General features: G+C 41.0%; 1 protein-coding gene across 4 annotated transcripts in view; it reads right to left on the reverse strand.

Moving 5' to 3' along the window:
- The window catches only part of ANK3 (ankyrin 3), a 670,694-nt gene that overhangs the window by 34,360 nt on the left and 608,732 nt on the right, over nucleotides 1-27,602 (reverse strand). For 3 of the 4 annotated variants that reach the window (XM_059397461.1, XM_059397462.1, XM_059397460.1), the window contains 10 exons: nucleotides 21,267-21,478; nucleotides 19,835-20,042; nucleotides 18,708-18,804; nucleotides 17,811-18,039; nucleotides 17,070-17,195; nucleotides 16,187-16,309; nucleotides 15,726-15,752; nucleotides 14,597-14,678; nucleotides 2,690-10,534; nucleotides 1,988-2,062 (listed from right to left, as the gene is read on the reverse strand). In XM_059397461.1, coding sequence (XP_059253444.1) covers nucleotides 1,988-2,062; nucleotides 2,690-10,534; nucleotides 14,597-14,678; nucleotides 15,726-15,752; nucleotides 16,187-16,309; nucleotides 17,070-17,195; nucleotides 17,811-18,039; nucleotides 18,708-18,804; nucleotides 19,835-20,042; nucleotides 21,267-21,478 — 9,024 coding nt within the window. The remainder of the gene's footprint in view (nucleotides 1-1,987; nucleotides 2,063-2,689; nucleotides 10,535-14,596; nucleotides 14,679-15,725; nucleotides 15,753-16,186; nucleotides 16,310-17,069; nucleotides 17,196-17,810; nucleotides 18,040-18,707; nucleotides 18,805-19,834; nucleotides 20,043-21,266; nucleotides 21,479-27,602) is intronic. The other variant, XM_059397463.1, reaches the window with a different exon arrangement.

Here is a 27,602-nt window from a genome sequence, read left to right on the forward strand (position 1 = left end):
AAACAAAACCAAAGTTATGTATTGATTTCATGACTCAGGAGTGCACTGTGATCCAAAGTTAGAAAAACACGGTTATAAAATATGTATACTGGATGTTATTTATCCGTGAGAACCAAGATCATAGAATACGCCATTTTGTGGAAACTAGTTAATAACAAACAAAAAAACCAAAAAATTATATGGTGTATATAACATTTTAAAGCTTTTTATACAAAAATCAAGGTACATGAAGATGTTCACAGTGGTTTTGAGGAACAGGATTAATTTTGCTCTTCTAAATGATAATTTTAATGGTAATCTTCACTGAGCAGATAGTAATTCGAATTATAAAAGTTAAATATCTTTCTAAGATCTTCATTCCTTTGTGCTTTAAGAGACAATACTCCTTACTGCCCAACAAGCCCTTTATGACCCAACTGTGTCCTTTGTCTAGTGAGCCAGGGACAAGCAAAGACACACTGTCACTAAGAATTTTACAGTTTAATAGCTTTATGTCACATCTTCTCCAAAAATTTGCTCTGACAGACTTAATGACTGGATTTGTCTAAGGTAAGTAATCTAATAGTATGGGCATATAACACTGCAAAACCAACATTTACTCCAATATATTTTCAGATCATAATGTCTGATGTTAAAATATACTTATTATTAATTTTATGTTAGCAAATATTTATTCATAACGAATTGTTAAGTCTCAACAAGTTGCTAAGGGTGACCAACTACCTGTCTTCTCAGAGTATCACTAGCAGCGTGCCTGAGAGCAGAGGCTGGGTGGAGGGAGATAAGAGGGAGATAAGAAGTTGGGGGTGAGGGCAGGACTTAGGCCATTTAAAGGAAGAAAATGTAGCTGACCTTGTTTGCCATTATCTGGTTTCATATTCTCCCTTTTAATAACAGAGATAATCACTTCCCTGAGCATAGAATATCATGGAGGGTATACAAGATGACTTAGGTATGACAATGGTTAACCTTTATATTTTAAGCTATTCTGTTTTTTGGACTATGTATTAAAAAATACACTCAACCTCTAGAACTTGACATTTCTCTGATTTGTGTGACGTAAGATTTTGGAGGCCTAGTTAATGTGAAATCTACAAAGCAGAATTGACCAAATGACACAGAATCTTATCTTCATCTATAATGAAGTGAAATCAAGCTAAACATTCCTTTTCTACCCACGGATTATAAACAGTTTCATTTATCTCACCAAATCCAATGACTTTTGTAAACTGAATGGGTTTCTGAACTTGTATCCTACTTAAAAAATTGTAATTCAGATTTTCAACTTCCTCTCATTCCCTTGTTTTCTTGTTTATGTAGTTAATGAAAATGATCTTTGTTTTCCTTTAGCAAAGAGGTAAATTTCCTTTTAAATAAATCTTTGGGCGTAAGAGTGAGTCCACTTAAAAAAAAGCTTCAGGTAAACAAACAGATAGTCTGTGTATATCATAAAAACTGTGAAGATGACTCAAGAGCGATTAACATTTGGGAAGCACATCCCTGTCTGTCAAATAAAATAAATAAAGTCTTAAAAAAAAAAAATTTGGGAAGCACAGGCATGGGTTAATTGAACGGTTGCCTAAGAGAGCTGCTCTAAGGGAATAGACCATGTTTAAAATTTTGGATTATTTAAAAGTCATAGGCCTTAGTTTTTTTTTTTTTGACCCCAGAAAATAAATTTACTACTAGGTAAAATGTTACCTTCTATTATCAGAAATGGCAGTTTGAAGAAAGTGCCTACATTTACGGTAAAGGAAGATTTAAATTTCTATTCTTTAGTGTATATGCATCGAAAAAGCTTTGAAAAACACAGGATGTAAGGTATTATCGGTAATTTTCTCTGGGTAGGTAGAGTTGTGGAAGATAAAAATGTCTCGTTTTGTTTTCTACTTGTTGCTTGTTTCTCTTTTTTATAACGAACCCCTTGTGAGTCAGACAAAGAAATTAAGAAATGGTATTTGTTTCACTCAGGAAGGTACACACTTACCTGTCCAACTAAGTCCCAGGTGATCGGCTACTATTGCCATCCTGATATCTGTCCGTTCACATGGACTCTGTGGACCTACGATTTACAATTTCTTAATTAAAATAATCATCAAGAAAGACACGATACCGGAAAATTGTTTTTTTAGCAGTACTCAGATTTTACAGAGAGACTAATGCTAACACTGTACACTTACATGTGTCCTAGTCACCTACATGAACACTTGTCTTTGCACATGGCTCACTTGATCGTCACCTGCCCCGGCCAGATGTGAGACTACATGGATGCTCAATGTGATGGAATCGAACATGCTGACGAGCTAGCTACCGGACAACGGTTACAGAATCATCGCGTCGGTGAAAACACCATGATGGGATTTCAGCATCTGAGCTTTGACTTTGACAGAATCATTAGTACATTAAAAAAAGAAAGAAAAAAGCTGCTTATCTTGAATGACACCAATATCTTCAGCATGCTTCCCTAGCTGCCTACGGTGTCATTTGGTTGACAGGGAGAGAGAAGAGTGTAGAGACAGCACACACAGATGACAATGACAGAATGAGAAACTACAGTTAAGTCACCGCACAGGCAATCACGACAGGGCATGCACTAGGCTCTACGAGTCGGAAAGTGTTTACGAACTACGCTCGTTCTCCAGGATGTGAGCAAAGAGTGCTCGAGAGACCTGACTGCCTTCGTCCTCACCAGTCCTCCTACTGCTCCTTCTCTCACTGCCGGCCTTTTCACTCTTTGATTTTAAAGGTGCTGCCTCTGTTTTCTTATCTCTAGCAGACTTCGTTGTAACTGAAGGCGGGCCACCCCGGGAAGTCTCGGACAACGACGTGTTTCTTGAGGTACTGTCTTCCTCATCGGACAACTCGGACTGCATCTTTTTGTCTTCTTCCGAGAGGCGGTCCACAAGCTTTAAGGTCTCACCACTAATTCCCTTAAAATATTCAATGGAATGTTTACATACTTCCTTAAGCTGACTTTTCCTAACTTTTATTGTGGTGGTGGTGGTGGTGGTGGTGCTGGTGGTGGTGCTGGTGGTGGTGCTGGTGGTGGTGCTGGTGGTGGTGCTGGTGGTGCTGGTGACACAGGTGGGTCTTACCTTTACTGGCAACTTGGATGGAAGCTGTTTGGCCTTGCCTTTCTCTGGCTGCCCTTGCTTTTGTGTGGCACATGCTCTCCTAACTGCGTTATCCCTGTGTGTGTCTTTTACTGGAATTCTGGACTTTACGTCTACACATGAAGAAGCAATAAGGGTTTTGGTTTTCTCAGATTGACTGACCTGCTTCGTTTTACTCACTTTCATGTTTGGCATATGACTTGGTGGGCAGGTATCTTTTGGTGAGGTGGCCTTTATGGGAAGTTTGGATTTTCGCCTAATCCCTATCGGTTCCTTGGTCTTTTGCTGCTCTCCAAGAACCTTCTGCTTATTATCTCTTACACAGTGTCCTTGCAGTACCCCTGTCTTTTTTCCTGATGAGATTTTCACTGGATTAGCTTTCTCTGTGGTACAAGTGGGTGCAGAATGTTCTGTCAGAACTACATTACTTGTAATGTTATCTGTCTGTATAGTGGAAGAATCCAAATTGTTGTTGTTATTAAAGTTATCTTTCTGGAAATCGTGTTTTTCCTGAGGCCTAGTGCCCATGTGGCTATTGGCTGTACTTGGAATCATTGTGATAGTTTCATTCTCTAGTCCCTGACAACTGGTCATCACAGCTTCTATCTTATCTGTCACTTCTCCAGAGCCTTCTTTCTTCATGGTCATGGTGGATGCAGAAATTCCCATTTTTATAGGCGTGCGCAACTTGGGGTCAACTTTAGAGGCACCAGTGGCTGCTGCCGATTTCTCCAGGGAGCCACTACTGGCTGCGCCTTCCTGACACTCTCCGCTGGTCGGGCTGCTGGGGTTGGGTTCGACTGGAGGTGCCTCTACATTTCTCTCTAGATTGGTTTCTACAGTGGTGTCCCCTGACTGTGGCTGGGGTGTGGCAGTGACCATACTTTTATCCCCTTCCCCCTGGTCCCCTGACTTCCCTTCAGAAGGATGCTCACCAATCTGGAAAAATTGGAGCCTCTCTTCAACAAAATCCCTCTTGCTCATGTCAATTGCACCACTGCGAGTCATCTCAAACATTTTCCCTTCGTGAAATGGGAAGGGGTTAGGCTCACTAGTTGGGGTACTTTCGTCAGTTGGCGTTCGGGCAGGCGTTGTATCAGGGGTTGTTGCTGGAGAGCGGTCTTCCACAGCCAGACCGAAGGGCTTAGTTTCATCTTCCCGTGATTTACCGTCAAAAACTTCATCATCCCCTCGGTTATTAGACCAAGGATCAAAATCTAGACCTTTGGTAGCTACTGTTTTGAAAGGAGTGGCAAATTCTTCGTCTACTTTGTAACTGAAGTAAGTATCAGGAAACACTGATCTGTCAGGATGTCTGCCTTCTAGGGTGAAGAACTGGGCCCCCGATTTCTGCTCAGTCTTATCAGGAGTCTTTTCAGATGAGGAACTTTTAGAAGGTGGCTTGTCTTCGTCGGGTCCCACCCTTCCTTCCTCCTCGATAACTTCAAGTTTACTTTGGCTAAAGGAGCGATCGGCTGGCTTCAGAATGCCCTCCGTGTTCCAGACATCTTTCTTAATTTCCATGGTTTGACTTGGGAGTTTCGAATCACTCTCCGTCAAGCCATCGTCTTCGTCTTGCAGGTCGTAGCCGTCCAGAGAGTCGATCTCTGTGGCGTCGGTGTCATGAGAAAACTCGGCCGTGGTGGCGATGGAACACTCCGTGACGGACTGGTCATTGTTCCCATTCTGGGCGGTTTCATTCTGAGGTGAATCGAGGCCAAGGCCAAACTCGTGATCTTTTCCAGAGCCATTCGTTTCCAGTTCCTTCTGGCTGGAAGGCTTGTCAGCAGGAGCTTTGGATTTTGTCATTTCCTTTTGTTCGTCGTCCACTTCCTTTAATTTGAAGGTGTATTTCTTAACGGGGACGGGCTGATAGAGGGACTCGTCATCGCTCGAATCACTGACGTCGGCCCCTGGGGGAACTGGCGAGGGCGGCTGCACTCGGATGACCGGTTCGGCCAGCTGGTACTTGTCATGCTCATCCCGCAGACTGACTTCGATCATGTCCGCCTCTCTTTCGGGGAGATAATGGGGTTTCTTATCCGGCTCCATCTGGTCTGCATCCAGTGGTGGCGGAGGGGGAAATTCAATATAGGCAACTCGATTGCTTTTGGGTCTTTGGTTAGAGTCTTTGCTGACATCGGTAGGTGTTTCGTGGTCAACGGTTACTTCCTCCACCGTAGTCTGCTTTAAGGAGGCTGACTTGGCCTGCTCCTCCTCCTCAGACTCCTCAGAAACCTCAGGAATTGGGCTGGGTTTGCCTGGTATGTAAGCTATGAGCGAGTCTGGTGTCTTAGACGTAAATTCGTAACTTACTTCCTCTGAACTGGGCGTTTCTGGGGTTAAAGGGCTTTTCCCAGAGCTGTCTAGAAAGGAAACTTGCTCTAGAGTGTCGTCTTCTGGACTACCTTGGGGAGAAGGAGGCTGCTTTTGCTGCCTAGTTGTATAAAAGGTCCCCCTGGTCTCTTGTACTGTCTTACACTCCTGACTTATGATCTTTTTTATACTTCCTTGTTGTATCTCCTTTTCATACTGCTTCCCCACCTGTACAAAACTGACATACACCGGTAAAGTTTTTATGTCTTTCCCTCCCTCTGTCTGGGCTAGTGGAGAAACTCTTTCCAATCCGTCAAGGGGACTGTGGTCGAACACATCACTCGAGGGAGACTCCTTTCCTGGGCTAAACTCTAAGGAATCAGGAGATTTGGTGGGAGAGGTTTCGGTTTCATCGAGAGGAGGGCATAAGCCTACGTAACTCTGACGTTTGGAAACCTTGCTGATTTCTGAATAGGTAATTTTTTCGTCTTCTATAGAATTAAAGTGCTGTGTCTCAACCGTCTCTTTACTCATACTGGACCGGGGCAACTTTTGCGATAGTTCCTGTTGGGGGAATGTCGACTGCTCGCAAAAGCCATCGGGGATATCAGATGACAGCATCCTCCTTCCCTCCGCGGCTCTGACCGGGATGTGCGACACGGCTGAGCTCTCACTCCTCCTCGGAGCTTGTTCCAGGGGCCCAGCCGGCCGTCCCCCTTCTTTCACAACATATTCCCTATATAAGACCTTTTTGGAGGGAGATTTTACAGTCATTTCCTTAATTTCTGAGAGAGAGCCATTCGTTAACAACTTGTGTTCTCTCTCAGTCACAGACATAAACTCATGCCTCTGACCAACAATCTTACTGTCAGGGTGACCAACGTGATTCTCTCTTACATCGTGAACAAGAACATGCGAGAGTTTTTCTTTCTGAGACTTATTGTTTGTGGCTCCAGAACTTTCCCATGTTCTAAAGACCTTTTTGTCCCATGGTCCCTTAGTTGCTACATCTGAGGTCACATGACAGGCCAAGTCTTTAGCCTGTTGCTCAGAAAAATAGTCAGGCATGGCTTTACTTGACATTTCAGTCCTCTGTGTTTTCACATCCTCGGATCCAGAATCATTTACGACAAGCTCGCCGCTCTGCGCGTGCTCGTCTTTAGCCTTGAGTACCATCAGATCGTTCTGCGCGGATCCTCTTTCGTCTGAGAGGTCTACAGCCTTCAGCTGCTTTTCTCTAGCAAACACTTGGTAGACGGGCAGCTTGCTCTCCTGGATTTTTTTCACGGGGATTCTCGACTGGCCCTCTGGCTTTCTTTCTTCTTGAGACACATCCTTGCTTTTTGCCTGTGCGCCTTGTTCAAATTTTAATCTAATGGAACTGAGCTTGGATTGTTTGAGCTGAAACCCAGACTGGGGCCCCGCTGGTGCCTTGCTCTGTGAAACGCTCTCTTGGGTCTCCTCTGTGGGCTTGCTGTCGTCAGGCTGTGGGGACAGAACCTTCTTCTCCGGGCTGCTGGGCGGACTGGCTGCTTTCTGCTCATCGGCTGTGGGGACGCCTGGTCCGTCAGGGCCATGCTGCCTTGCCTTAACCCACTCGTCACTGGATGCTACCAGTTCTGTCAGCAGGACTTTCTCGGGGCTGCTCCCCGGAGAGCTCTGAGAAGAGTACTCTTTGCCATTTCGAGGGCGTGGCTTTTTCTCCGGGGACTGCAGTTCATCGTTCAGCTTTTCGGTTTTGTCACGAAAAAACTGTGACACTTCAGTCAGTTTTTCTTCAGCTTCCTTCACAGTCCTGTCCACCCTATCTTCATATATCAACTTCTCTCTACCTCTGTCTAATCTGTCCTCAGTAAAGCGCATCCACATGGCATGTTTTGGACTACTAACATCGCCAGAACAGTGCAACACTGTCACTTTATCAAAATGCTCATCTTTAGACACTTTACCTACACCATTTTCAGACACATCTTTATAGATTTTGGAGAGGATTTCTTTTTTGGGGGCAGTGACTACTTTTTCTCTGGACCGCTTATCAGACCCCTGTAACTCTGAGCTAGGGGGTCCTGCATGGTCTGTAACCGATTCCTCGGTATCAGAATGAGACACATCTAGCTTTTCTGACAGAAGCATTTTCTCAGCAAACCTGTAAGACTCCCCTCTTAGTTCTGACAACTCATCGTCATGGTATTCTATGGAGTGTTGACTTAAAAGCTTCAATGTTTTATAAGAGTCATCAGATATGAGTTGAGCAGAACTAGGGCGACTATCTTCTTCTTGGGACACAGGAGTGTTCACTCTGGAAGACTCCAGATAAGAAGGCAACGACTCTTCGGCAGTAAGCTCTTCTTCTTCTTGCTGACCCTGCTCCTCTGGACAAGGAAAAGCATCGTGTTTTTCTGGCAGAAACTCTTTTAGGTTAATATCTCCCCGGGATAAGTCTTTCTGATATACATACATTTCCTTCTCTGGATGCTTTTTGGTTTCTCTAATAATGACTTCAGTGGGCTCAGCTTGGTTACCTTTTTCGATGTGGACTTCTATTATACGCTCCAGTTTGGGTTTCATTTGGTTGTCCTTCTCTGCATGCTGGGCTGGGGTTTCAGCCACAGACTTGTGAACATCTGGAGGCACCGCCGACTTATGCTCAAACAGACCTGCCAGTTCTTTGGAAGGGTCCCGCCCGGACTGAAAGGCCTTCATGATGTCGTGGACTGACATGGTTTCCTCGATTCTTTCGGAGGCACCTTCGCTGCCTGGTGGGGAATGATAGACCATTCTGGTGGTTGTGGTTATGTGGGTCTCTTCTTTAACACGCATGCCTTTGCTCAAAACTCGGCTGTGGTCGTCGTCGTCACCATTGGCTTTCATTTGGAACGCCTTAACTTTTTCCTTAATACTAGAGGTGGTGGGTTTTGGTTCCAGTTCCGTAAAAGTAGGCGACGGTTTCGGGGACACGGGCTCCTCCGGGGGACCTGGGGGAGCATCTCCCGCTGAGGGCTCATAGCTCCTGATAACATGCACCACTTCAGTTCTTGTTTCTGTGATGACAGGAGGGATGGGGACTTCGTGAAAGAGTGGCTTAGGACCAGTGCTCTCAGCGCTCTGTGGGGCTGAAGGAGTTTTCTCACTTCTTGTCTCAAAGCCACTGTCAGACAAGGGGCTTTTGTCCTGGTCGTGTTGAGAAAAGTCATCCGGAGACTCTAAAATGGTATCTGTTCCGAAAAAGGAGTCGGCCATTTTACACAACTCTTTCTCAGAGGTGGAGGGCCTCATGGAGGCTGGCGGCATTTTGAGTTTGTGTTCCTGCAAAGCGATCGCTGGCTTCAAGATCCTTTTCTGTCGCTCTTCGCCATCCTTCTTTGCGTCCTCAAACTTGTACTTTAAATTTGTCAATGAACTACTCCCAATATCGTTTGTTAAGTAATCAATAACTTTGGTCAAGTTATAATCCTTCTCGGAGGCCGCTTTTGCTTTCACTTGTACTCTCTCGGGCAGAGACGGAGAATGGCTCGCCGCAGCTTGCTGCCTCGCCTCCCTTATTTCTTCCGAACTAAACTCTATCCAGTCGTCTTCGGGAGAGAGTCCTTTGTCACTCTTTGGCGATTTGGGCGGTCCTTTGTTATCTACACACACATCTTTCTTAAGGATTTCGCTCACTTTCACTAAGTCTTCCTTTACTTTCTCAACGATTTTGAAAGGTTCTTCATCGTCGATTCTCCCTTCTTTGGGGAGCTCGGGTTGGAATGGCTTCTCCTCAGGCACGTCTGTTTGCAGGATCGCAGTCATCCGCATGAGGTCTTCTTTCATTTCGGCCACGTCTTTTAATATCTCCTGACTGGAAGATAAAGAGGATGGTGTAGACAGCTTAAGGGCAGAGGGTGCAAGGAACAAAGACGACTTAACTGGAGATGAAGTTCGATTGAAATGGGGCTGAGGACGTGTCTCCGTAGTCAATGTTTTAATGGGGGACAGCAAGGCTGCTGCTGATTTTGTAAGTGAACTAGAGTCTGGAAGTTTCTTTAATGCTGGTTCCGGCAAAACATTGACTACAGAGTATACTGGCACTGTTATTATCGACGAAGTTACAGATGAGGTAGTTGCAGATATCGACGACCCAAGGGATGTATAGAGTGCACTTGCGGAAGGAGTTCTTAGAGACTGAAAAGCTGATGGTGTCGAAGAAACGTATGACCTGAGTGGGGAAAATGGCATTGCTGTTGTGGTAGAAAACACTTTCTCAACTGTGTCAGTGGTTGCATTAACCACAGAGCTCACAGAGTTTGTAGCTGTAGAAATTTTTTCCTGTAACGTGGCAGTGGCTTTGCATCCGTTAATTAACATTGACGATGACGGATACTTGAGAGGGGAAATAGAGCCGTTGACCAATGCTACCTCTGCGTGTCCAGGCATCTGTTTCACAGGTGATGAGAGAGAAGAGGCCATCGTGACTTTCGCCGATGAAATGACATCAACTGCTGATTTAGCTGGAGACACCACTGACTTTAGAGGTGAAGATATTAGCGGTGCTGCTGATGTAATAATTGACTTAAATGGCAAACTTGAGGAATACATATTAATGTTTGACTTGGGGGAGGCAGGGGGTGTCATAGTAATGGACGACCTCTCCAGAAGAGACCCTGCTGTAGTCACTGGAGAGGTGCGGGAGGAAAACGTAGAACTGGATGCCAGCCCTTTTAAAGGCGAGGCCTCTGGGACTGTGGGAGCTCTAACGAGGTTACCAGAGGAAACTTGGATATTGTATGGAGATTGTGACACCACTGTTTTTATCGGTGAAGACATTGTCCGAAAGGATCTAATTGGAGATGCCACATCACTAATGGATTTAACTGAAGATGTAGTTGATGCGCCTAATGTGGATTTGATTGGAGAAGGAGTCGAAACAGACCATATTGATTTTAACGGAGAAGCTGATGGCGTGTTAGAGGAAGAGCTTGATAAGGAAGTGAAGCCTGACTTGGCTGGCCCAGGCACTGTCACCGGAGCTGTTGTCCAGGACTGGTATGGTCTTGTAGAAAAGAATGGCTTGTATGAGTAAGTGGTGGGGAGGGATCTTGTTGCTCCTGCACTCCGTTCAACTGTTTCTTAAATTTTAAAATGAAATCAAACACAAAAATCAACAAAAATGGTTGAGAAACAGAGAGACCAGAGAAAAAAATTGGTCAGTAAACTTTGAAATATTACAAAAGCAAGTACAATTGTTTGCATGATTTAGAATGGAAGAGGCAAAAGTAAAAGAGGAAAAAAAAAATTCCACGGACATAACTAATCCAAAGTTAAAAATAAACAAACAAACAAAGAAAAAAACAGAGCAATGTGAAATGAAAGACAGAAAAAGCACATCGCAACCAAAGAGGCCGACAATGAGAAACAGAAAACATGAGGAAAGAATTAATGATGAGAAAAATAACCACAATGGAAAACCGTTGCCTTACTTCCTATTGACTTTCTTATGTGCTGGTTTTGAAATATCAGCAGCCACTCTGTTTTGCCTGTATAGGTACAAGTTTGTTTTGTGCAACCGTATAACTTTCATTTTAGCAATGTCTAACGTTCCCTCTGCTCGAACCTTTCGGTGATACTGATTGCATCTACTTAGAACCGTATCGATGTGTCACTATACGTTAAATATCTAGAACTCTTTTTTAGAAAACTACTCAAGCCTATTTCATGCAGAATCCAAGTTAACTTTTAGGTGACAGGCAACTGATGTGCAAACTGTGAAGCCACTGGATTTTAAATCTGTACCTTCCATGCACAATTCGGTTATGCTTCACACCCATAAAAAGCCAATAAGAGCAAGAAATTTTCTGAGTCAGAAGTTTAAAAGAAAAAAAAAAATAAAACAAAGAAAAGGAATGTTTGCATTTATTGTTTCCATGCAGCATATTCCTTTTGGTGAGGAAAAAAGAAAATGGAATATGAAATGATTTAAAAATGCATGTGTACATACACACAAAGGGGAAAAAAAGCAGAAAATATGGGTCATGGTTACCATAAGCAAGCAAAGCAACTGAAAACATTTTATCATGCACAATATATCATGGCAAACAAGCCAATGAAGTAATACAATTTTTATGCCATATTATGCACAATATATAAACTTTAAAAATATTTCCACAAGAGCATTTAGAAAGAAGAGTACACTTTTTCCATGAGATGCAAAATCTTGGTACCTTTTGAGACTTTAGGAAAATATTTAATACTGCCTATTTAAAACATATCTGCAACTAAATGTGTCCACATCTGGAGTTCTCTTCATTATGGATAAAAGCACCTAGTTCATTTTGGATATTTTTTTCCACAATTTTCACAATTACTTTGAATTCTCAAAAGGTATCATGGGAAAAATATTTTTAATACCCCACATTTAAGTATCTGCAGTGGGATATGGCATATATCTGTATACATTTTTATCCATGGCAAAGGTACGAATTCTGGTGCCTTTTAAGAACGTTCATGGGACTCATAGATACCCCAAACACCGGAGCAACCATGAGGCAGACCTCCCACTGGGAAAGATGGATTTAATACCAGCATTCATCTGGCAATGGGACGAGAAACACACAAATGAGGTAAGCACACTCGCTGGGGGAGAGCAAGCACGCACTTGGTCCTCTCTACTTCTACAACTCTAGCAAACAAACCGAGTTGGTCACAGAGATTTGGAATGCCTGCCAAGGGCTAGCGGTCTATGTCAAAGTTGAGTACAGTTTCGCTCCCAGAAAGCCCTGGTGCAGAATAATAGTGACACGCGAAGAGGAAATGAGAATCTGCTTCATCTTTTATGCTCCTCTTCATGCCGTGCCCGGGCCAGTGCTATAATCCAGTCCTTGGATTAGCAGCTACTCCCACAAGGGTGAAGATTTTCATTCCTAGTGTACATTTAAATTCAGACATTCAGAACATGTCCTCTTCTAAGCTTACATATTATTCTAAAGAAATGTGGAAGAACTGAGGAAAAACTCACCCGCTCATTAACCCCTCCTACTCATAATTCTCAATATTATATTGCTTAACTCTTTTGGAAACACACAGTGCAAATGGAAGGTTTGGAGATTCCTTCAATTCAGTGACTTGGGCTCAGTTCAATGTCTCATGAGAATTTATTTTTATAACTAACAGAATCTGGCACAGCATCTCGCTTTTACCACTGAAGGCTGGCTCCATTAAGCAAAGAAGTCCTCTAAACCACATGTATGGTTTTATACTTCTCATGAAGCCGCCAATTTACTGATCAGTTACACATTTTATGCTTTAATGACACATACTCTGGGATGCCCTTTATAACAAAGAAAATTTCTGGGAGGTTCTGGATGTCAGGCATTGGACTACACCAGACTCTTTCTTTATTTGGGGGGCGGTGTGGTTTGAAAGGGCAGGATACTGAGGGAATATCTGCATCATTTGGAGTTCTAATACCAATTAAGGGGCCATAGCGTTTCCTTAGTTTCCTTATTGTCCCATCTTAGTTCTTTCCATTCTTCTGTTTACCACCATCATGCTCCCTTTCATAAAACAGAGAAAAGGACCCTCTTCCTTCTACCAAAAGTCAAGGAAGATAAGCCACGTATTATACTATAACTGAAACTAACTAAAAAATAGCAATACTTCCACAAGTGGGAAAAATTCAGTTGACTTAGCGTAGACCTCACCTTAAACTCATATATCCCCCCCAGATATCTTAGGGACCAGAATCATATGGGAGCTCACCTGCCCAGAGGTGCCTTGGACCTAAAGGAGCTGGTCATGGAGATTGTTAAAATCTTAAGGACATTGCCTAGGAGTCCCAACCAGCTACTCTGAGAGCCTTAGCTCTGAGGCAAAATAGTATTCCCAAGAAAACTTCTACCCAGCAGATGTAGTCATATGGAAAAAACCACTTAGTTATACACATATGCTGTTCCTGCTTTGTGATAATAGGGGTTAAACTTAGCCTTTGTGGTTCTGGAAGGATTTAGACATTTATGCTAGAGGCAAAAACTGAGATCCGGAAGGACCATTCACGAGTGTGGTAGCATTTCATTTCTCTTATGCTCTCCATTTTGTGTCTGAATACAAAAGTTTCCCTAGTAGTCAAGGAGCTAGACTCAGAAGATTATACTAAGACCTCTAAACTAAGTGTTCCTGCTGCACATTTAATGTGCTATCTTGGCCCACCGAAACAAGAATTCAGGGAAGGTGGGAAAAACCAAACTTGTGGCTCTTACTGGTAAATTTCCAATCTCTCCTGAATGCAAGTTAATGGTAGGTAATGAAAAGTAGCTAGAAATCGTCCGCTAACTTAACAATAATTTTTGTAAAAATCCTCTTCTGATGGATCAAACACGGTGCTGCTCTCAGCATTCTTAGCTCCTGTCGGGGGAGGGAATCGCTGGAGGGCTGAGGGAACAGGAAAGGATGAGGTGGAGAGGGAGACAGATGAGTGAGTAGGACTGAGTGAATTTATACCTTGATACTTGCAAGCCAGTTTTAACAATGAATCAAAACAATCACTGAGAGGAGAAAAGGACTAAGCCAGTCTAGTGAAGACTAGCCTTGGAACTGGTGTTTAATAAAGGGCAGTGGGGGAGGGGTTGGGGTAAGAGGAGGAAGGAGGAAATAAGGAATCAGTATAGAAGTGCTACCTCAAGACGGTAGGAAAATCTAATTCTTGCAAACTGGGAAGAAGGAGAATCAGGACTAAGATCTAATGATCTACCTATATTAAGAAAAATGAGATGACAATCAAAGTTACTTTATCATTCCTTCTACCATCCCACATATATAAAAATGAATATTTCCCTTTAGAGAATCCGAAGCAATATTTAGACTTGAATCAATATTGGCCCGATATCTCCTAGTTAACAAACAAGGGAAATCAAGATTTTTAAAGACAAGTAACGCATAGATGTTTCTAATTTAAAAAAGAGATAGTGCTTAAAAAAAAAAAACATTTTGAACTTATGAGCTAAGGGAGTTTCTACTTCATATTTTGAACTATGTACAAAAAAAAAAATCACTTAGATTTCATGATAAAATTTTCCTGCAGGCAATTTTTCTTTCGTCACTGGGTTTTCAAAGGACCCCAAATTCAGTTTGTACAGAAAAAATGCCTCTTCTTATAAAAACCCACGTAGATTAGTAGAACATGTTAGGAAACTCACTCATTCCGGGCTCAGTCAAGTAGCTGTAGCGCTTACGTAAAGCTAAAGACGCAAAGCTCTGTCGTCGATCTGCTTTCTCGGCCTGGAAAGGGAGAAGGGAAAAGAGACTCTGTCCAACTTCCTTGGGGCATTTTCACAGTTTTGAAACATTCTGTAGGATGGCATGTGGATACCTCGTTTATCTTTATTTTTCTTCTGATGGATTTTCCTCATGAAAATGTTCATTTCCTATTGTGGGTCTACAACCCCACCCCGATGTCTCAACCAAATTACCATCACTTGGCAAAGGTAAGAGCATCAACACAGCAGACTACAGGGGACTACAAATACAAGACGAGCGTTACAGAGACTTCTGATGCTGAGCAGTAAATCTCCCCAAATCTATTGGTATTGAAAGCACATATATCACGATGTACAGTCACTCTATGTGAGTACATTCAAGGAAAAGGGGCACACAGGGTCTCGTTCCGATTACTGCTGTTGTTTCTACATGTTGAAAGGCATAGAGTGTAGGTGAGGTTAAAAAAAGGTTAACGATTTTGTTAGACATAAGGATTCTATTTATTACTATGGAGGTGGGAGTTTTAAAAATCCATTTATCCTATAGCTTGGGGAAATAGCAGGAGATGCCTTTGCAAGGAAAAAATTCATTCAAAACCAAATGGAACCACTACACCCTTAAAAATGGCCAGGATAATTATCTTTAAATAGAATACTAAATATTTATCAGTAGCCATGGGACACATATTTTCTAGTATAGAACAACTTGATTTATACACTAAAGTTTCCTGTTTCTCAGGATCTTGATTTAAATGTTACACAAAGTGGATATTAGGCAAAAGTACGAACAAATGTGTATTTATACATGCCATGCTACTACATTTAAAAAATGTTGGAAGAATGTTAGTTCCTCTTTTTAAATCATTAGCCGATTATCTTAATCTAATAGCCATGTGGCGGAAAAGCAAACTATTCTTCATGAAAAGTGTATATATCCTTCAGCTCACTTACGCTAAGAGCTGCAAAAATAGCATACGGTTCCCACACTTCAGCCCTCTGCAACTTCTTTTATACAGAATTAATTTTTATTCTATCTCTGAGAGAGTAAAAGCAGAAGTGTTCATATTACCTCATCATCTTGATCTGACTCTGTCTCCTTTTGGTTCCAAGATGCATTGCAGAGACAAGGAATATTATAATGGACAGCAGGGAAAAGAATATCAGGATATGAAAAGGACTGAGTAGGGAGCACAAAATGCAAGCTGAATCAAGAAAGCAAAGCAAATCAAATGAAGCCAACACAAAATATCAAGAACCGTACATCCACGGCAAATTAATGTGTGACGTTATTTGAAATCAAGAATCTACAAGCTAGCGGCAGGAGCAGGAGCGATATACAGAGGACTCCACCATACAGACCGTAAGAATCTGACACCACAGTAACAAGACTCAATCTATACACAGAGACTAGTTAAACTCGAGCTTCAAGAACTTTAATCATGTGACAAAGCATTCCTTAATCGCATACCGAGGGCCCACTTCTCCAAGACCAGGGGAAGAGACTTACAATAAACCGGTATTAAAAGATACCTTTTTATGTGCTGGCAGAGTGATATTTAAGTTGCAGACAGCTGTTTGAGGCAGTCCTTTTGTTGTCTTTGGTTCTTTCAGAAAAGATAGACGACCACAGGGCTCTTGGCTGGTGTCTCTAACCTAGAAGAATTTAGGTGGTTGACAGTTATAGAAAGAGACTTTTCTGAGGACTCCCGTCTGTACAAGAATTAAACAGGTTTATCTGACAGAGCCCTTCAGGAGGCGGGCAAAGGGAAAAGATGGCGGTAACCATTACAGATCAACGGCGGTGGTCACGTGTGAACTCAGTGGGATTTAGAATGCCCAACTCCGAAATCAGACCCAGGACGGCTATGCCTGCTGGTTTCCCTGGCATTCTGCTACACAGTCTGGGCTATATGCATTTGCTTCCTGTCCAATAATTTGTTTTCCTCAAGGCCTTGGTTTTAGCAACGATAATAACAGCAAATAACCAACACAGTAAACAGTTGTCCCATGTCCTTCTGTTCTCTGAGGAGGGGGAAGGTATCTCCAGAATGTCCTTGGGCTCCATCAGAAATGAAGATGGAACTTAAATACTGAGTTTGGATTTCATCCATTATTTGATTACTGGGCATTAACCAGATATGATGCATTTTACTATTCTAGATGGTCTGGTCTTACAAACATCTGCTTGAACATAAATGATCATTGAGATGTTTAAAAGGTAAAGACTCTTTGTTACTAATTATAAAGCTTTCCTGGCTCAAAAAGACACTCGGGAAAAAAATCTGACCTTGTTCCTCTGAATTCAAGTTTGGTGGGATATTACAAACTGAATAAATCACTAGACTCTTCTGTTTTTATTCTCTAAGAGCATTTTTTGCTTTTTCAAAATTCAGAGTCTTTGTTAATGATTTACCTTGATGGAAAATGGCAGTCTATTTTCTTTGAAAGCATAAAAGTTAAAAACAAGTTGCTGTCCTCCTTTGGTAAGTGGGGCCAGATTTCCATAACAGTCAACATAAATAGGTTTTCCTTCCAGAACCTTTTAGAATAAGAGAAATACATAATTTAATGTTAAATTAAGTTGAAAGAATTTTGAGATTTTTAAGTCACATAATATTAAAAGACTGATTGATATATTTCTATGTCACATTTGTCTCCTTATTAGGAAACTACTTCTATGGTGTTATTTGCCACAAAAATAACTGTTGGCTCACAATTCAACTACTGTGATTGGAAACCAAAGCATGCACATGTACAAGACAGAATTACACATTCAGTTCTATTCTAGCAACTTTAGACATCTTTGAGAAAGTGCTGACATCACTTCTTCATACAGACTTTGAAAGGGTTTTTTGTTTGTTTTTTTACTCAGATACTTACACTGGGTTTAAAAAAGGAAAATCATAGTAATGTGTAAAAGACAGTGACCATAAAAATAAGAGAACTCAAGTCACCACAGAGAAGTGTAGACCATCATGTGGATTGCTTAGTACTGCACTGTAACCAAGATAACCTCAAAGACACACAAATAATTTGAGAATAAAAACCTGAGATCAAGAATGGGCTTGGTATTTCTGGTGAGTGCTGTTATGACCTCAAAATAAAACCCCAGATCTGGGGGATGTAATGGAATGGACCTGTGTAAACAAGGTACCTCAATATCTTTGCTTCTGGCAACTTCCTCAAAATTCTCCTGCTGCTCTAAGGTCTTGTCCACTTTGTCATCCGTCATGCAGAAACAGCGCAGGCAGGATTCTACGGGGTCATTCATTTTGGCAAAAACAACGAACTTGGCCATATATGGAACACATATTAATTCTCTGTACAGTTGTGTGGCTAACCCCACGGTTTCTAAAACTTGATGGCAATCTGCGAGCCAAAATCTGAGAAAAACAAAAACAAAACGGGGATGACAATGAGGTGATTTAAAAGCCAAATCTTAAAGAAAATTCACCATTAAAATATTGGGGCATATAAGGGAACTACCCCCAAACATTAACTTGTTCATTTAAAGAAACAACAAAGGTGTTTACTCTGTTTACAGAAAGCCTATGTTTATTACTTGTTTTAATTTTCTAAGGAAAAGCTAAGGGTTCTTTTCTCTCTCTCTTTTCCTTCCCTTAAGATTCTGTTCCCCCACCCTTCCTTTCCACTCCTGCTTCAGAGTTTAATGTCTTACTTTATGCTGGATGGAGCAAGAATTTTATGAAATGGAAATTCTATCGGTCTTTTTTCCTTGAAAGCATAACAGTTAAAAGCAAGTTGCTGTCCTCCTTTAATACTTGAGTCCAGATTTCCATAACAATCAACAGAAATGGGTTTTTACAAACTGCTAAAAACTAGAAGAAGCAAGTCTAGCACCGTATAGCCCCCTGTGAGGGCTGGTAAGATGACTTACGCCAGCCAATTTTAAATTTCTGAGTTAGGCCCAATTGTGCCATCGAAATTAAAAAAAAAAAAATCATACTAGTATTGAGCACAAAAACTTTCACTTTCCAAAAGGTAGTAAAATGAATTCCTTAGTGGTTTTTGGAATCTTTTATTCCCATACCTGGCTGAAACATTGGTTGTAAAAGAGACACAATCCTTTATGAAGGTCAGGGGAGTTGTTCCTGTGATGTCTTCCCACTGAGCCGGTGAGGTGCCCCCTGGGAAAACAGAGCAGATATGTTGACTTCATCATGGGAGGGGCTCCTGATAAAATCTGCATTATCATCCTGTTCTTCCGGCACTGCCGTGAACTTGCAAACTTCTGCACGTTCAGTCAATGGCAGGCTCTAAGGTTGGTCTTCCTCTCTACTCTCCTTCTGTGCTTTTACTGCCTTATGGTGATCTCCTTGTAAGACGTTATAGTTTTTAAAAATTACTTTTCAGTTTGTCTGGCTATTAACGGATGGTCTAAATGGACAATCACAGGCTATCAAGTGCATTTTGTAAGTGCAATTTATAAGTGCAAATAACTGTTGTTCAGAAAGACAATGTAATTCTTTCCTATTTTTTTTAATTTTTTAAAAAAGACAACTATCAGGAAAGCTAAGCAGCAGCAGATTTTGTACTGCCCAAATCATTTAATTTTCCAAGGTAAAAAGAGGAATCAGCCACTAAAACTGCTCATAAAAACAAAACAAAGAAAAACAATCTTAATTTAGGACTTTCTGTTAAAAATCGTAGTAAGTTAACTAAATGAACTAAGCTCTATTTCAGGTGCTCATCACAAAATGTGTTCTCCTGTCCCTGCAGATTTGGTCTATTGGTTAAACTCGGGAACTGAGTGGTGAGAATCACGTCCTCTGCTCTGCCCTGCGCCTGGTGCTCTGTGGGGCTTGTCTTCTCCAAAGTCTGTCCAGCTTCCTTTAGTCTAAAGGGTGTTACAAGGTCCACCACCTCTCCCTAGGTCCCTGAGAAATGACCCAGATGATCTAGTAGATGCTGCATTATTTCAATAACCTCAAAAGAGCACTATTATTACGACTACTACTGAGTCATGATCTCAGCATCCTAAAGGAAGGTACAGGGATATCGCAGATGAGGGGATGGACAAGTCAAACGCTTTATTTATTTAATCTTTTTCCTAGTCTCATAAAGTTGGCACGGAGGCTTCAAAGGCTTTACATCTCCATACAGAATCACTGCAAGTTGCTAGCCTCAGCAGCAAGTAACGGGACAAGGGGACCCCACCTGTGATGCTACAGAGCAGACGCAGGTTCGGTGTGGTGTCCCCCTTGTACCCATTGGCTACGCCTTCACCCGAGGGCGGGGGCACCGGAATGGTCATTGTGATAGGTTTATGGAATTTCCTTCTTCTTGGTTCCACAGTGACGATTGGGCTAAATGTTGCTTTGTTGCCAAGGATCTTTTTCACAATTTCATCAGGAACAGGCTGGGCCTAAAGACAGAGAAAGGACCTTAGGTGGAAGTTAACATTTTCTCTCATTGGGAAATTGACTTTTTAAGTAAAGAGAAAAAAAAAAATAAAAACAGATTCTCCCGTCAAAAAAAAAAAAAAAAGTCTTTCTTCTTCATCCTTTCTCACTACTTTAGGAGGTTGTAAAAAAAGAACCCAAACAACCTCATGCTGTAGCAGAAACCGGTCAGTGTGTTTCCCCAACAGAATATGGACGACACGAGCTTGTGTGACAGAGAGGCAGTTAAGTCTCACAACGGAGAAGTCTTTTGAGCTGATCCAAATAAAGATCAGCAAATACTGAGTCCAGTGTATCTTAAACCTATGCGGGATATCCAGTAAAAACATCACAGAGGAGATTTGTGCCCAGGTAAGAACTGAGGTGACTTCAGAGGTAAGTAACAAAAGCACATTTAAGATTTCAGTTCGAGATTACCAAACCTAATGTCTTCCTTTTTGGCTTTTTTGCTATTTGGCAAGATACTCAATTTGGGAGACAGCTGAAGGGAACTTCCCGGCTCTGAACTATAAGGCCATCTCCTTAGCTCCGAGTGGGAACTGAATACCTTCCCAGCGCTTACAGTACTTCACTCTAAAAAACCTCACAAGAAGAACCTCAGTCAAACTATTAATGACTATATTAATTGACACAAATTAAATTACTTTCCTTATTATTTTATTTTTTCAGTAGGTTTAACTGAAACAAATAAACGTAAGAAAGACGACTCTTGCCAGGATGTTTAGTTAGCTTTCCAAACCTAAACAAGTTCCAACTGGGTTTGGATAAAACCCAGTATTTATGATGTACTTCCATCAAAATCTGAAAGCTTGCAAGTATCCTTATTACTGATTTTTATGAAACAGCGTCTTTCTTATAAACCAAGTCAAATGTGGTTTGTTTCTTTAATGGTATATTTGCTCTTTGGAGCTCCTGTCACTCCAAATACCAATAACGTATGGTTAACAGAACAATCTTTCATCAGACCCAAGTGATGCTTTTAAAAGAAAAACCCTAAAATACGTACCTTTATTGAATAAGCCACCAAGCTTACTTTATACTTAGCGCTTTTCATTTCGAAATAGGTTAATGAATCCCCAAATGGCCCAGGGCTTTGATTAGCAATACCATCAGGATGAGTTACAACAACTGTTTTCTGAGTGGAGCAAACGCTCACAGGCTCTTACATAACATGTCGCACATGTTACCTGGAGGCCCACTCGAATCCGTTTGGTTAAAGCCCCCTCTGGGAAAGAAGCCTGGACAAGGGGCACAGTGGTACTGCTCAGTATTCCGCCTTCGGGACCTATCTGGTTGCTTTCCTGCTTAATCCTCGAAACCACGGCAAAATACTGGGGAAAGTCCTTTGTGATAATCCTGCAGATCCGTTTCTTCCCTAGCTCTTCTGGGCTGTCAAGTTCTGAAAAGACAAATGAATGAAAAAGCCATGAGAGTAAGCCTATCCTAAGATACCTTAAGATAAACTGATGTGTAATGTTGATAGCTAAAAACGACATATCCCGTAGTCTCAGCGGAGTTTCAAGGATGGAGAGAAAGCTACATGACTTTAAAAATAATTTAAAGATTTGTAAAGATACTATAAAAGCTATTCATATAGAGTATTGTAGAAAAGTGCTTCTATTGAAGAGGAACGAATGTCTTCAAAAACTGAAATGTTACCTCCTATGAACAGAGCTCTCTACTCTTTAAGAAGAGAGACCTCCTTCTGTGATGACTTACAATAATATACCCTCAAACGGCCAAAGCAGGAGTGAGAAAAAAGCAGGGCCTCACAAGAAAGTAAGAACTTAAGGATGTCTAAAAGGCTCTAAAACTTTATTTGAAATCCTCTTTAAGATATTGCCCAAATGATTAATATCATCACCTCCAATCTCTGTCCACCCACCAATAACCCTCATGCATCAAACTCAACCTGTCCACAAATGGACACGTCATTCCTTCTGTCCACTGCCAAACTTACTTCTTCCCCTTTGTCCTAACTCTGGTAATGGACTTAGTTTGTCTAGTCCTCCTGTCTAATAGTTCGACTCACTTTCCTGGATACTTCACATCGAGAGGTGGACGTTGAGCTGATTCCACGTGGCAATGGCTTGTTCTCTTGCCAGTCTCTGTCTGAACCCTCTTTGCCTTGCCTGGATCACTGAGTCACCTCCTAACCATCTCCCTGCCACTCGCCTCTCCTGACTCCAACTCATCCCCTACAGTGCAGCCCGATGGGTTCTCTTCCAAAAGCCAGATTTTATTATAATGCTGGTCAGTTTAACTGAAATAAATGGTTTTTAAAATCATATGAAATAATAGCCATTTGAGACTAGCCAAGAGTATTTGGGAAAAATAGCTTTGTGAGGGACAGTTTATCTTGTAAGATTTAAAAACTTATCTAGAAGTATCATAATAAAAGTTATATGGACAGACATATAAAAATTTAAGAAATATATATATAAAATTAGACAAATAGGTCAGAGGGATAAGAACAGAGCAAGAAATTGATTTAAATTTATATATATACACACACATACATGGTGTATATGTAAGTCCATATATATCTACTTCTATATATTATATATTATGTATTTAAAATGAATATATTTAAATCAAAGTCATATATTTAAACTTAAATCAGTGGGGGAAAGAGGTCTTATTTAAGATGGCACTGACACAAATAAAAATCTATTTGCAGAACAGAGCTAAATCACGATATCTTAGTATATATAAATATAAATTCCCACTGGATAAAAGACTTAACTACTTAAAAAAATTAAGGTGTTACCATAAAACAATCAAGAGAATGTTTCAGCCATGGTTAGGAGAAATTTTTGTATTCATAACTGGAAACCCAGAAGCCTAAAAGGTCATTTTGACTATAAATACGTAAAGTTTTCCATGGCAAAAATAGCTTGAAAGACAAAAGGGAAATGAGAAAAGATAACAGCCACATTCAACACATAATGGATCGAAAGGCTCAATCCCCATGGCGGCTCCTGAGTTATCAGAGATGACAGGTGAGCCAACAGAAAATGGCAAAATACTGTAAATGGGCGATTCACAAAAGCTGAAAACTGGTCAGAAAAATATAAATTAAAAAGCTCAAACTTGAAAATTTGCATGGAAGTACTGACTTAAACAAGATACGACATAAATATCTGAGACTAGCCAAGGGTATTTTTGGAAAAATAAATTTGTAAGGCAGAACTGGAAGTATCATGATAAGACAGTTATATGGGGACATCATGGGGGTGAGGGAGGGAGAAGTTATTTTAACATGATGACCGGGAAACCTGTCTCCGAAGAGGTAATAATAGGTGAAAAATGCGAGGGGAGGGGGGAGCCAGGCTGGTAGTGACTCATTGGTATAAAGCATATAAAGTGAGGAAAGAAGAAGATGCAGAGCAAAACGCAGAGTCTGATCCTTTTCAGGGAAAAATGTCATCTGCACATTTGTCTACTTTTACAAGAAAAATTTGCATTAGAGACATTCTAAGCCCATTAGCAATGGGCCACTTGAGAGGGATGGGCCCAGGGAGGTGAGGACGTAAGAAGACAGTGGGTTTACATAGTTGGGGTGGGTTTGCTACAAAATTAAGGGAAAATCCCCAAATTTCAGAGAGGGATGTTGGTTTTGTTTTTGCTGTTACTCCTAACAGCCCTCTCCTCAAACCTCTGAAACATACAGTCTCCGTCCTGCCGTTTTTTTAACTATGAACATGTTTGCCTCCTTCATCATAGGACTGAGATCATGGCTTATTCCGAACTAGCAATTTATAAAAAGGTAAGATGGATGGTTAGATAGATGGATCAGGGACATTTTCTCATTTTATAGATTAACCATCAAACTCTGAGGTGGGAACACCAAATTAATTGGCAAATGGGAGAAACAGGGTTCCACCCATATCAGAATGAAACTAGAATTTGGCCTATTTTGTTTCGTGACCATCTGCTTCTCCTCTGCCCTGTTCAAAACTAAATATTGCGTTCTTAGTGAAAGAAAATAAAACAAAGGCAAATAATTAAAAAAAAGGTTACTATAGAAAGACAAGAAGGAAACAAAGATTTGCTCAGGAAAATATTCTGCAGAAGTTTTCACCTATTCAGCAATTGACAAAATCAAAGTTTTCCATACAGAGCAGATGTATTTCCCTCCCCACGGTTTGGCTTATTTTAAAAAGTCTGAGTTCCCAGAGTTCATAATTCATGCTGCATAATTCACTACCAGAACCGAGAGAGTTCTGATCATTTGTTTCAGTTGCTGTGTAAGCCATCAGCCTCAGCTAAGCAGACATTTTTATTTTTTACTTCAGCCTCAAACTTATGATTACCTTCTCCTTTAGAAATAGTTTCGGACTCCACAGAGTGCAAGCAGTTTAGGAAGACTGTGCTGTGAAATTACATCCTTCAAACAAGACAAATTTCCTGACTCTGTGTGTAACAAGCCGCGTATCCTGTGAATATGACATTTCCTCAATATCAGTCTGCACCCACCAGGGGCAGCGAGGCACCTTCTGAGGAACTTGGAGCAATACATTCTTCTTAGCTGCGTGTGTGCGTGTGTGTGTGTGTGTGTGTGTGTGAGAGAGAGAGAGAGAGAGAGAGAGAGAGCGCCGCATGTACAATTGTGCAGAGTTAAGGGGGAGACAACTGTATCACCCCTGGAAACTCTAATAGCTAAGGACTGGGAAGAGTGGCCCCTTTGTGTCATGGGGGCACCCAGGCCATGCTTCTGCTCTGTTGCCCTTGATAAAGCATTAAAACCACCGCAAATAGAAAGCGAGCATGTCCATCTCAGATGCAGCAGATGAGTGGAAAATGGAGAAGCTTGGGGTTCTAACTCCCCACTTGACGTCTAATGTCTTTTAGGATTTGCCAGTGGTTCTGGGACACTCTGTGTTGTACCCACTCTTTTAAACCTTCTAGCAATTTCTCTGTCACCATTAAAATTTGCATAATTATTGATGTTCAATGATATCTTTTAACAGTTTTTTTTTAAAGATTTATTTATTTATTTAAGAGAGAGTAAGCACGTGAGCAGGAAGAGGGGCAGATGCAGAGGGATAGAATCTCAAGGAGATTCGGGGCTCCACACGGGGCTCGATCCCACAACCCATGAGATCATGACCTGAGCCAAAACCAAGAGTCCGACGCTCAACTGACCCACCCAGGAGCCCCTTTTAATAGGTATTTTATTAAAAGGTATTTTATTTTACTTTATTTTTAATTTTTTTTAAATTTTATTTACTTATTTGACAGACAGAGATCACAAGTAGGCAGAGAGGCAGGCAGAGAGAGAGGAGGAAGCAGGCTCCCTGCCAAGCAGAGAGCCAGATGCAGGCCTGCTCCCAGGACCCTGAGATCATGACCTGAGTCGAAGGCAGAAGCTTTAACCCACTGAGCCACCCAGGCACCCCAACAGGTATTTTAAAGATAAGCCTCAGTCCAAAGACACAACTACTGTGTGAATTTCGGACACTGGAATCCCCAAGCAACATTCTTTAAACAGGAGGATACACACATCGCCTTCTTGAATTACTCAGAATCCCAGGCCTCTGCCTGATGAAATGGAGAAAAGATACCTCCCCTCAATCAGGTTACATTCTCTTTCTGTGTGTACTTATCTTTAACTTTTTTTCTGAAAATAAAAGTCAATACAAATGTAAAAACTACAAAAAGTATTTAAGTATTGGTTTATAAGAAGCGTAATCTCTAACAATTAGAGTGGAAGCCTGGGCTATTACGCACAGAGAAAGCTGTGTAAGTAAGACAATGATGGAGACAGCTGGGAAACGGTGAGAGTCAAGAGCACGAAGGGAAAACCAGGCAGTAAGATTACCATGGAATTCTTACAGCCTGAAAACCTATCACAAGATCTTACTGGTCATCGCACAGGACAAAGGTTAACTAAATTATGATATATTCATACTATGGAATACTGTGCAGTAAAAAAGAATGGGGTAGAAGCGTACATTTTAATATGTAAATCTCCAGTCCATATTAAATGGAAAAGTTGCAAAAAATAAAATATGTGATCACAATCAACTAATCCCATCTCCACACGTCTCTGTATAAATTCATACAATTCATACAAAATTTCAGGGAAGGGGAAAGAAGAAGAAAATTATAATGACTATAATGACTGTATACTTGTGTACTACTACATGGGTAAGAATACTAATACTAGTATTTAATAGTATGATGTACATAAATATAATAAATGATATAGCAGAGTATTAACACTTCATAGATTCAACTCAAGCAATATTTTCTCTATTTCTCACTTTAAAAATAGGAAACTGAAACAGAGTCATGAAATGATCTTAGCTGTGTGTTTCAGGTAACTAACAACCCAGCTGACTAGGGGAGTCAGCGGGAGGGATGAAAGCTCTCTACACTCAGCTACTGGGAAACCCTGACCCCCGGCCTCATCCCCCATCATGAGCACCTTATCACGAGGATTTTTATTCTATTTATAATTTTGATAAACTATTAGTGTATATTAAAATCAGATTTTCTTTTCAGAAAATGTGAAGTGACCAGTTAAATTACACTAAATTAACTGATGTCTGATTGAGGCCTGGTACATTGTAGGTATTCAACTAGTATCCACTGAACAAAGACCTCAGTGGGAATCAATAAGACGCATACTTTTTGAATCAAAGAACCACATAATTCTTTAAATCTTGCTTTAAAATATATGTAGTAGTAGAGACCGGTTACTGTTTCCTTCTTTAACAGTTTTTTTTTTTTAATTGTATGTAGGATGTGACTCTTGTCTTCCTACTTTTTAATTCACAGTAAATTTTATTACATCCATGTATTTATAAGAGAAATTACTTTTGACTTAATGGATGTTTACTCAAAGGGTGTCAAACTCATCTGAAAGTTCTATGTTGCAAACTACAAAGGTATGTCAGGAAAGTCAGACTTCCAGGCAAACAGTGATAAAGTTTGATAATGTAAAAATGAACAATGCCAATATTCTTTCCAGGACTGAATTTATTTGTATTCAGATTTTAAAATGGTTTATTACTTAGGTCAGAGAGCAGGAATGTATTACCAAGGATCTTTGCTTTGCTTCCACTCTTGACATAGATAAACCCCCCCAAAAATTCTACAAATGTGATACCTGTGTTCCATTCATCCCCGAAGGGAACCCAGCTGTGTGTGCCTCAAACCGGCTAGATTATGAGCAACACCAGCGATATCTATTAAAGGCACAGATTCCCAGCCTTCTCTTGTGGAGATTCTGACTTGGTAGGCCAGGGTGGGGGAGGAGGGCACCTGGAAAGTTACTTTTCACACTCAGTTCAGGAGACTTTCTGACTTGATACCTGTAGGAGGTGAAGTCTTAGTAGACTCTCACCAGTATCTGTCCTTTAAAACTCAGAACCCAAATTATTAAAAACATGACAAGAGGATCCTATGAAAAAACATCTAAAGGATGGTTCACTATGAGAAGAAAAGCTTATGGGGCAATACTATCCATTAGTTTTAAATGGCTTTGCTTCTTAAAAAAATTTTCTATACCCTTT

Source organism: Mustela nigripes, chromosome 4 (assembly GCF_022355385.1).
Source record: "Mustela nigripes isolate SB6536 chromosome 4, MUSNIG.SB6536, whole genome shotgun sequence".
In the NCBI taxonomy this organism is placed as follows: Eukaryota; Metazoa; Chordata; class Mammalia; order Carnivora; family Mustelidae; genus Mustela; species Mustela nigripes.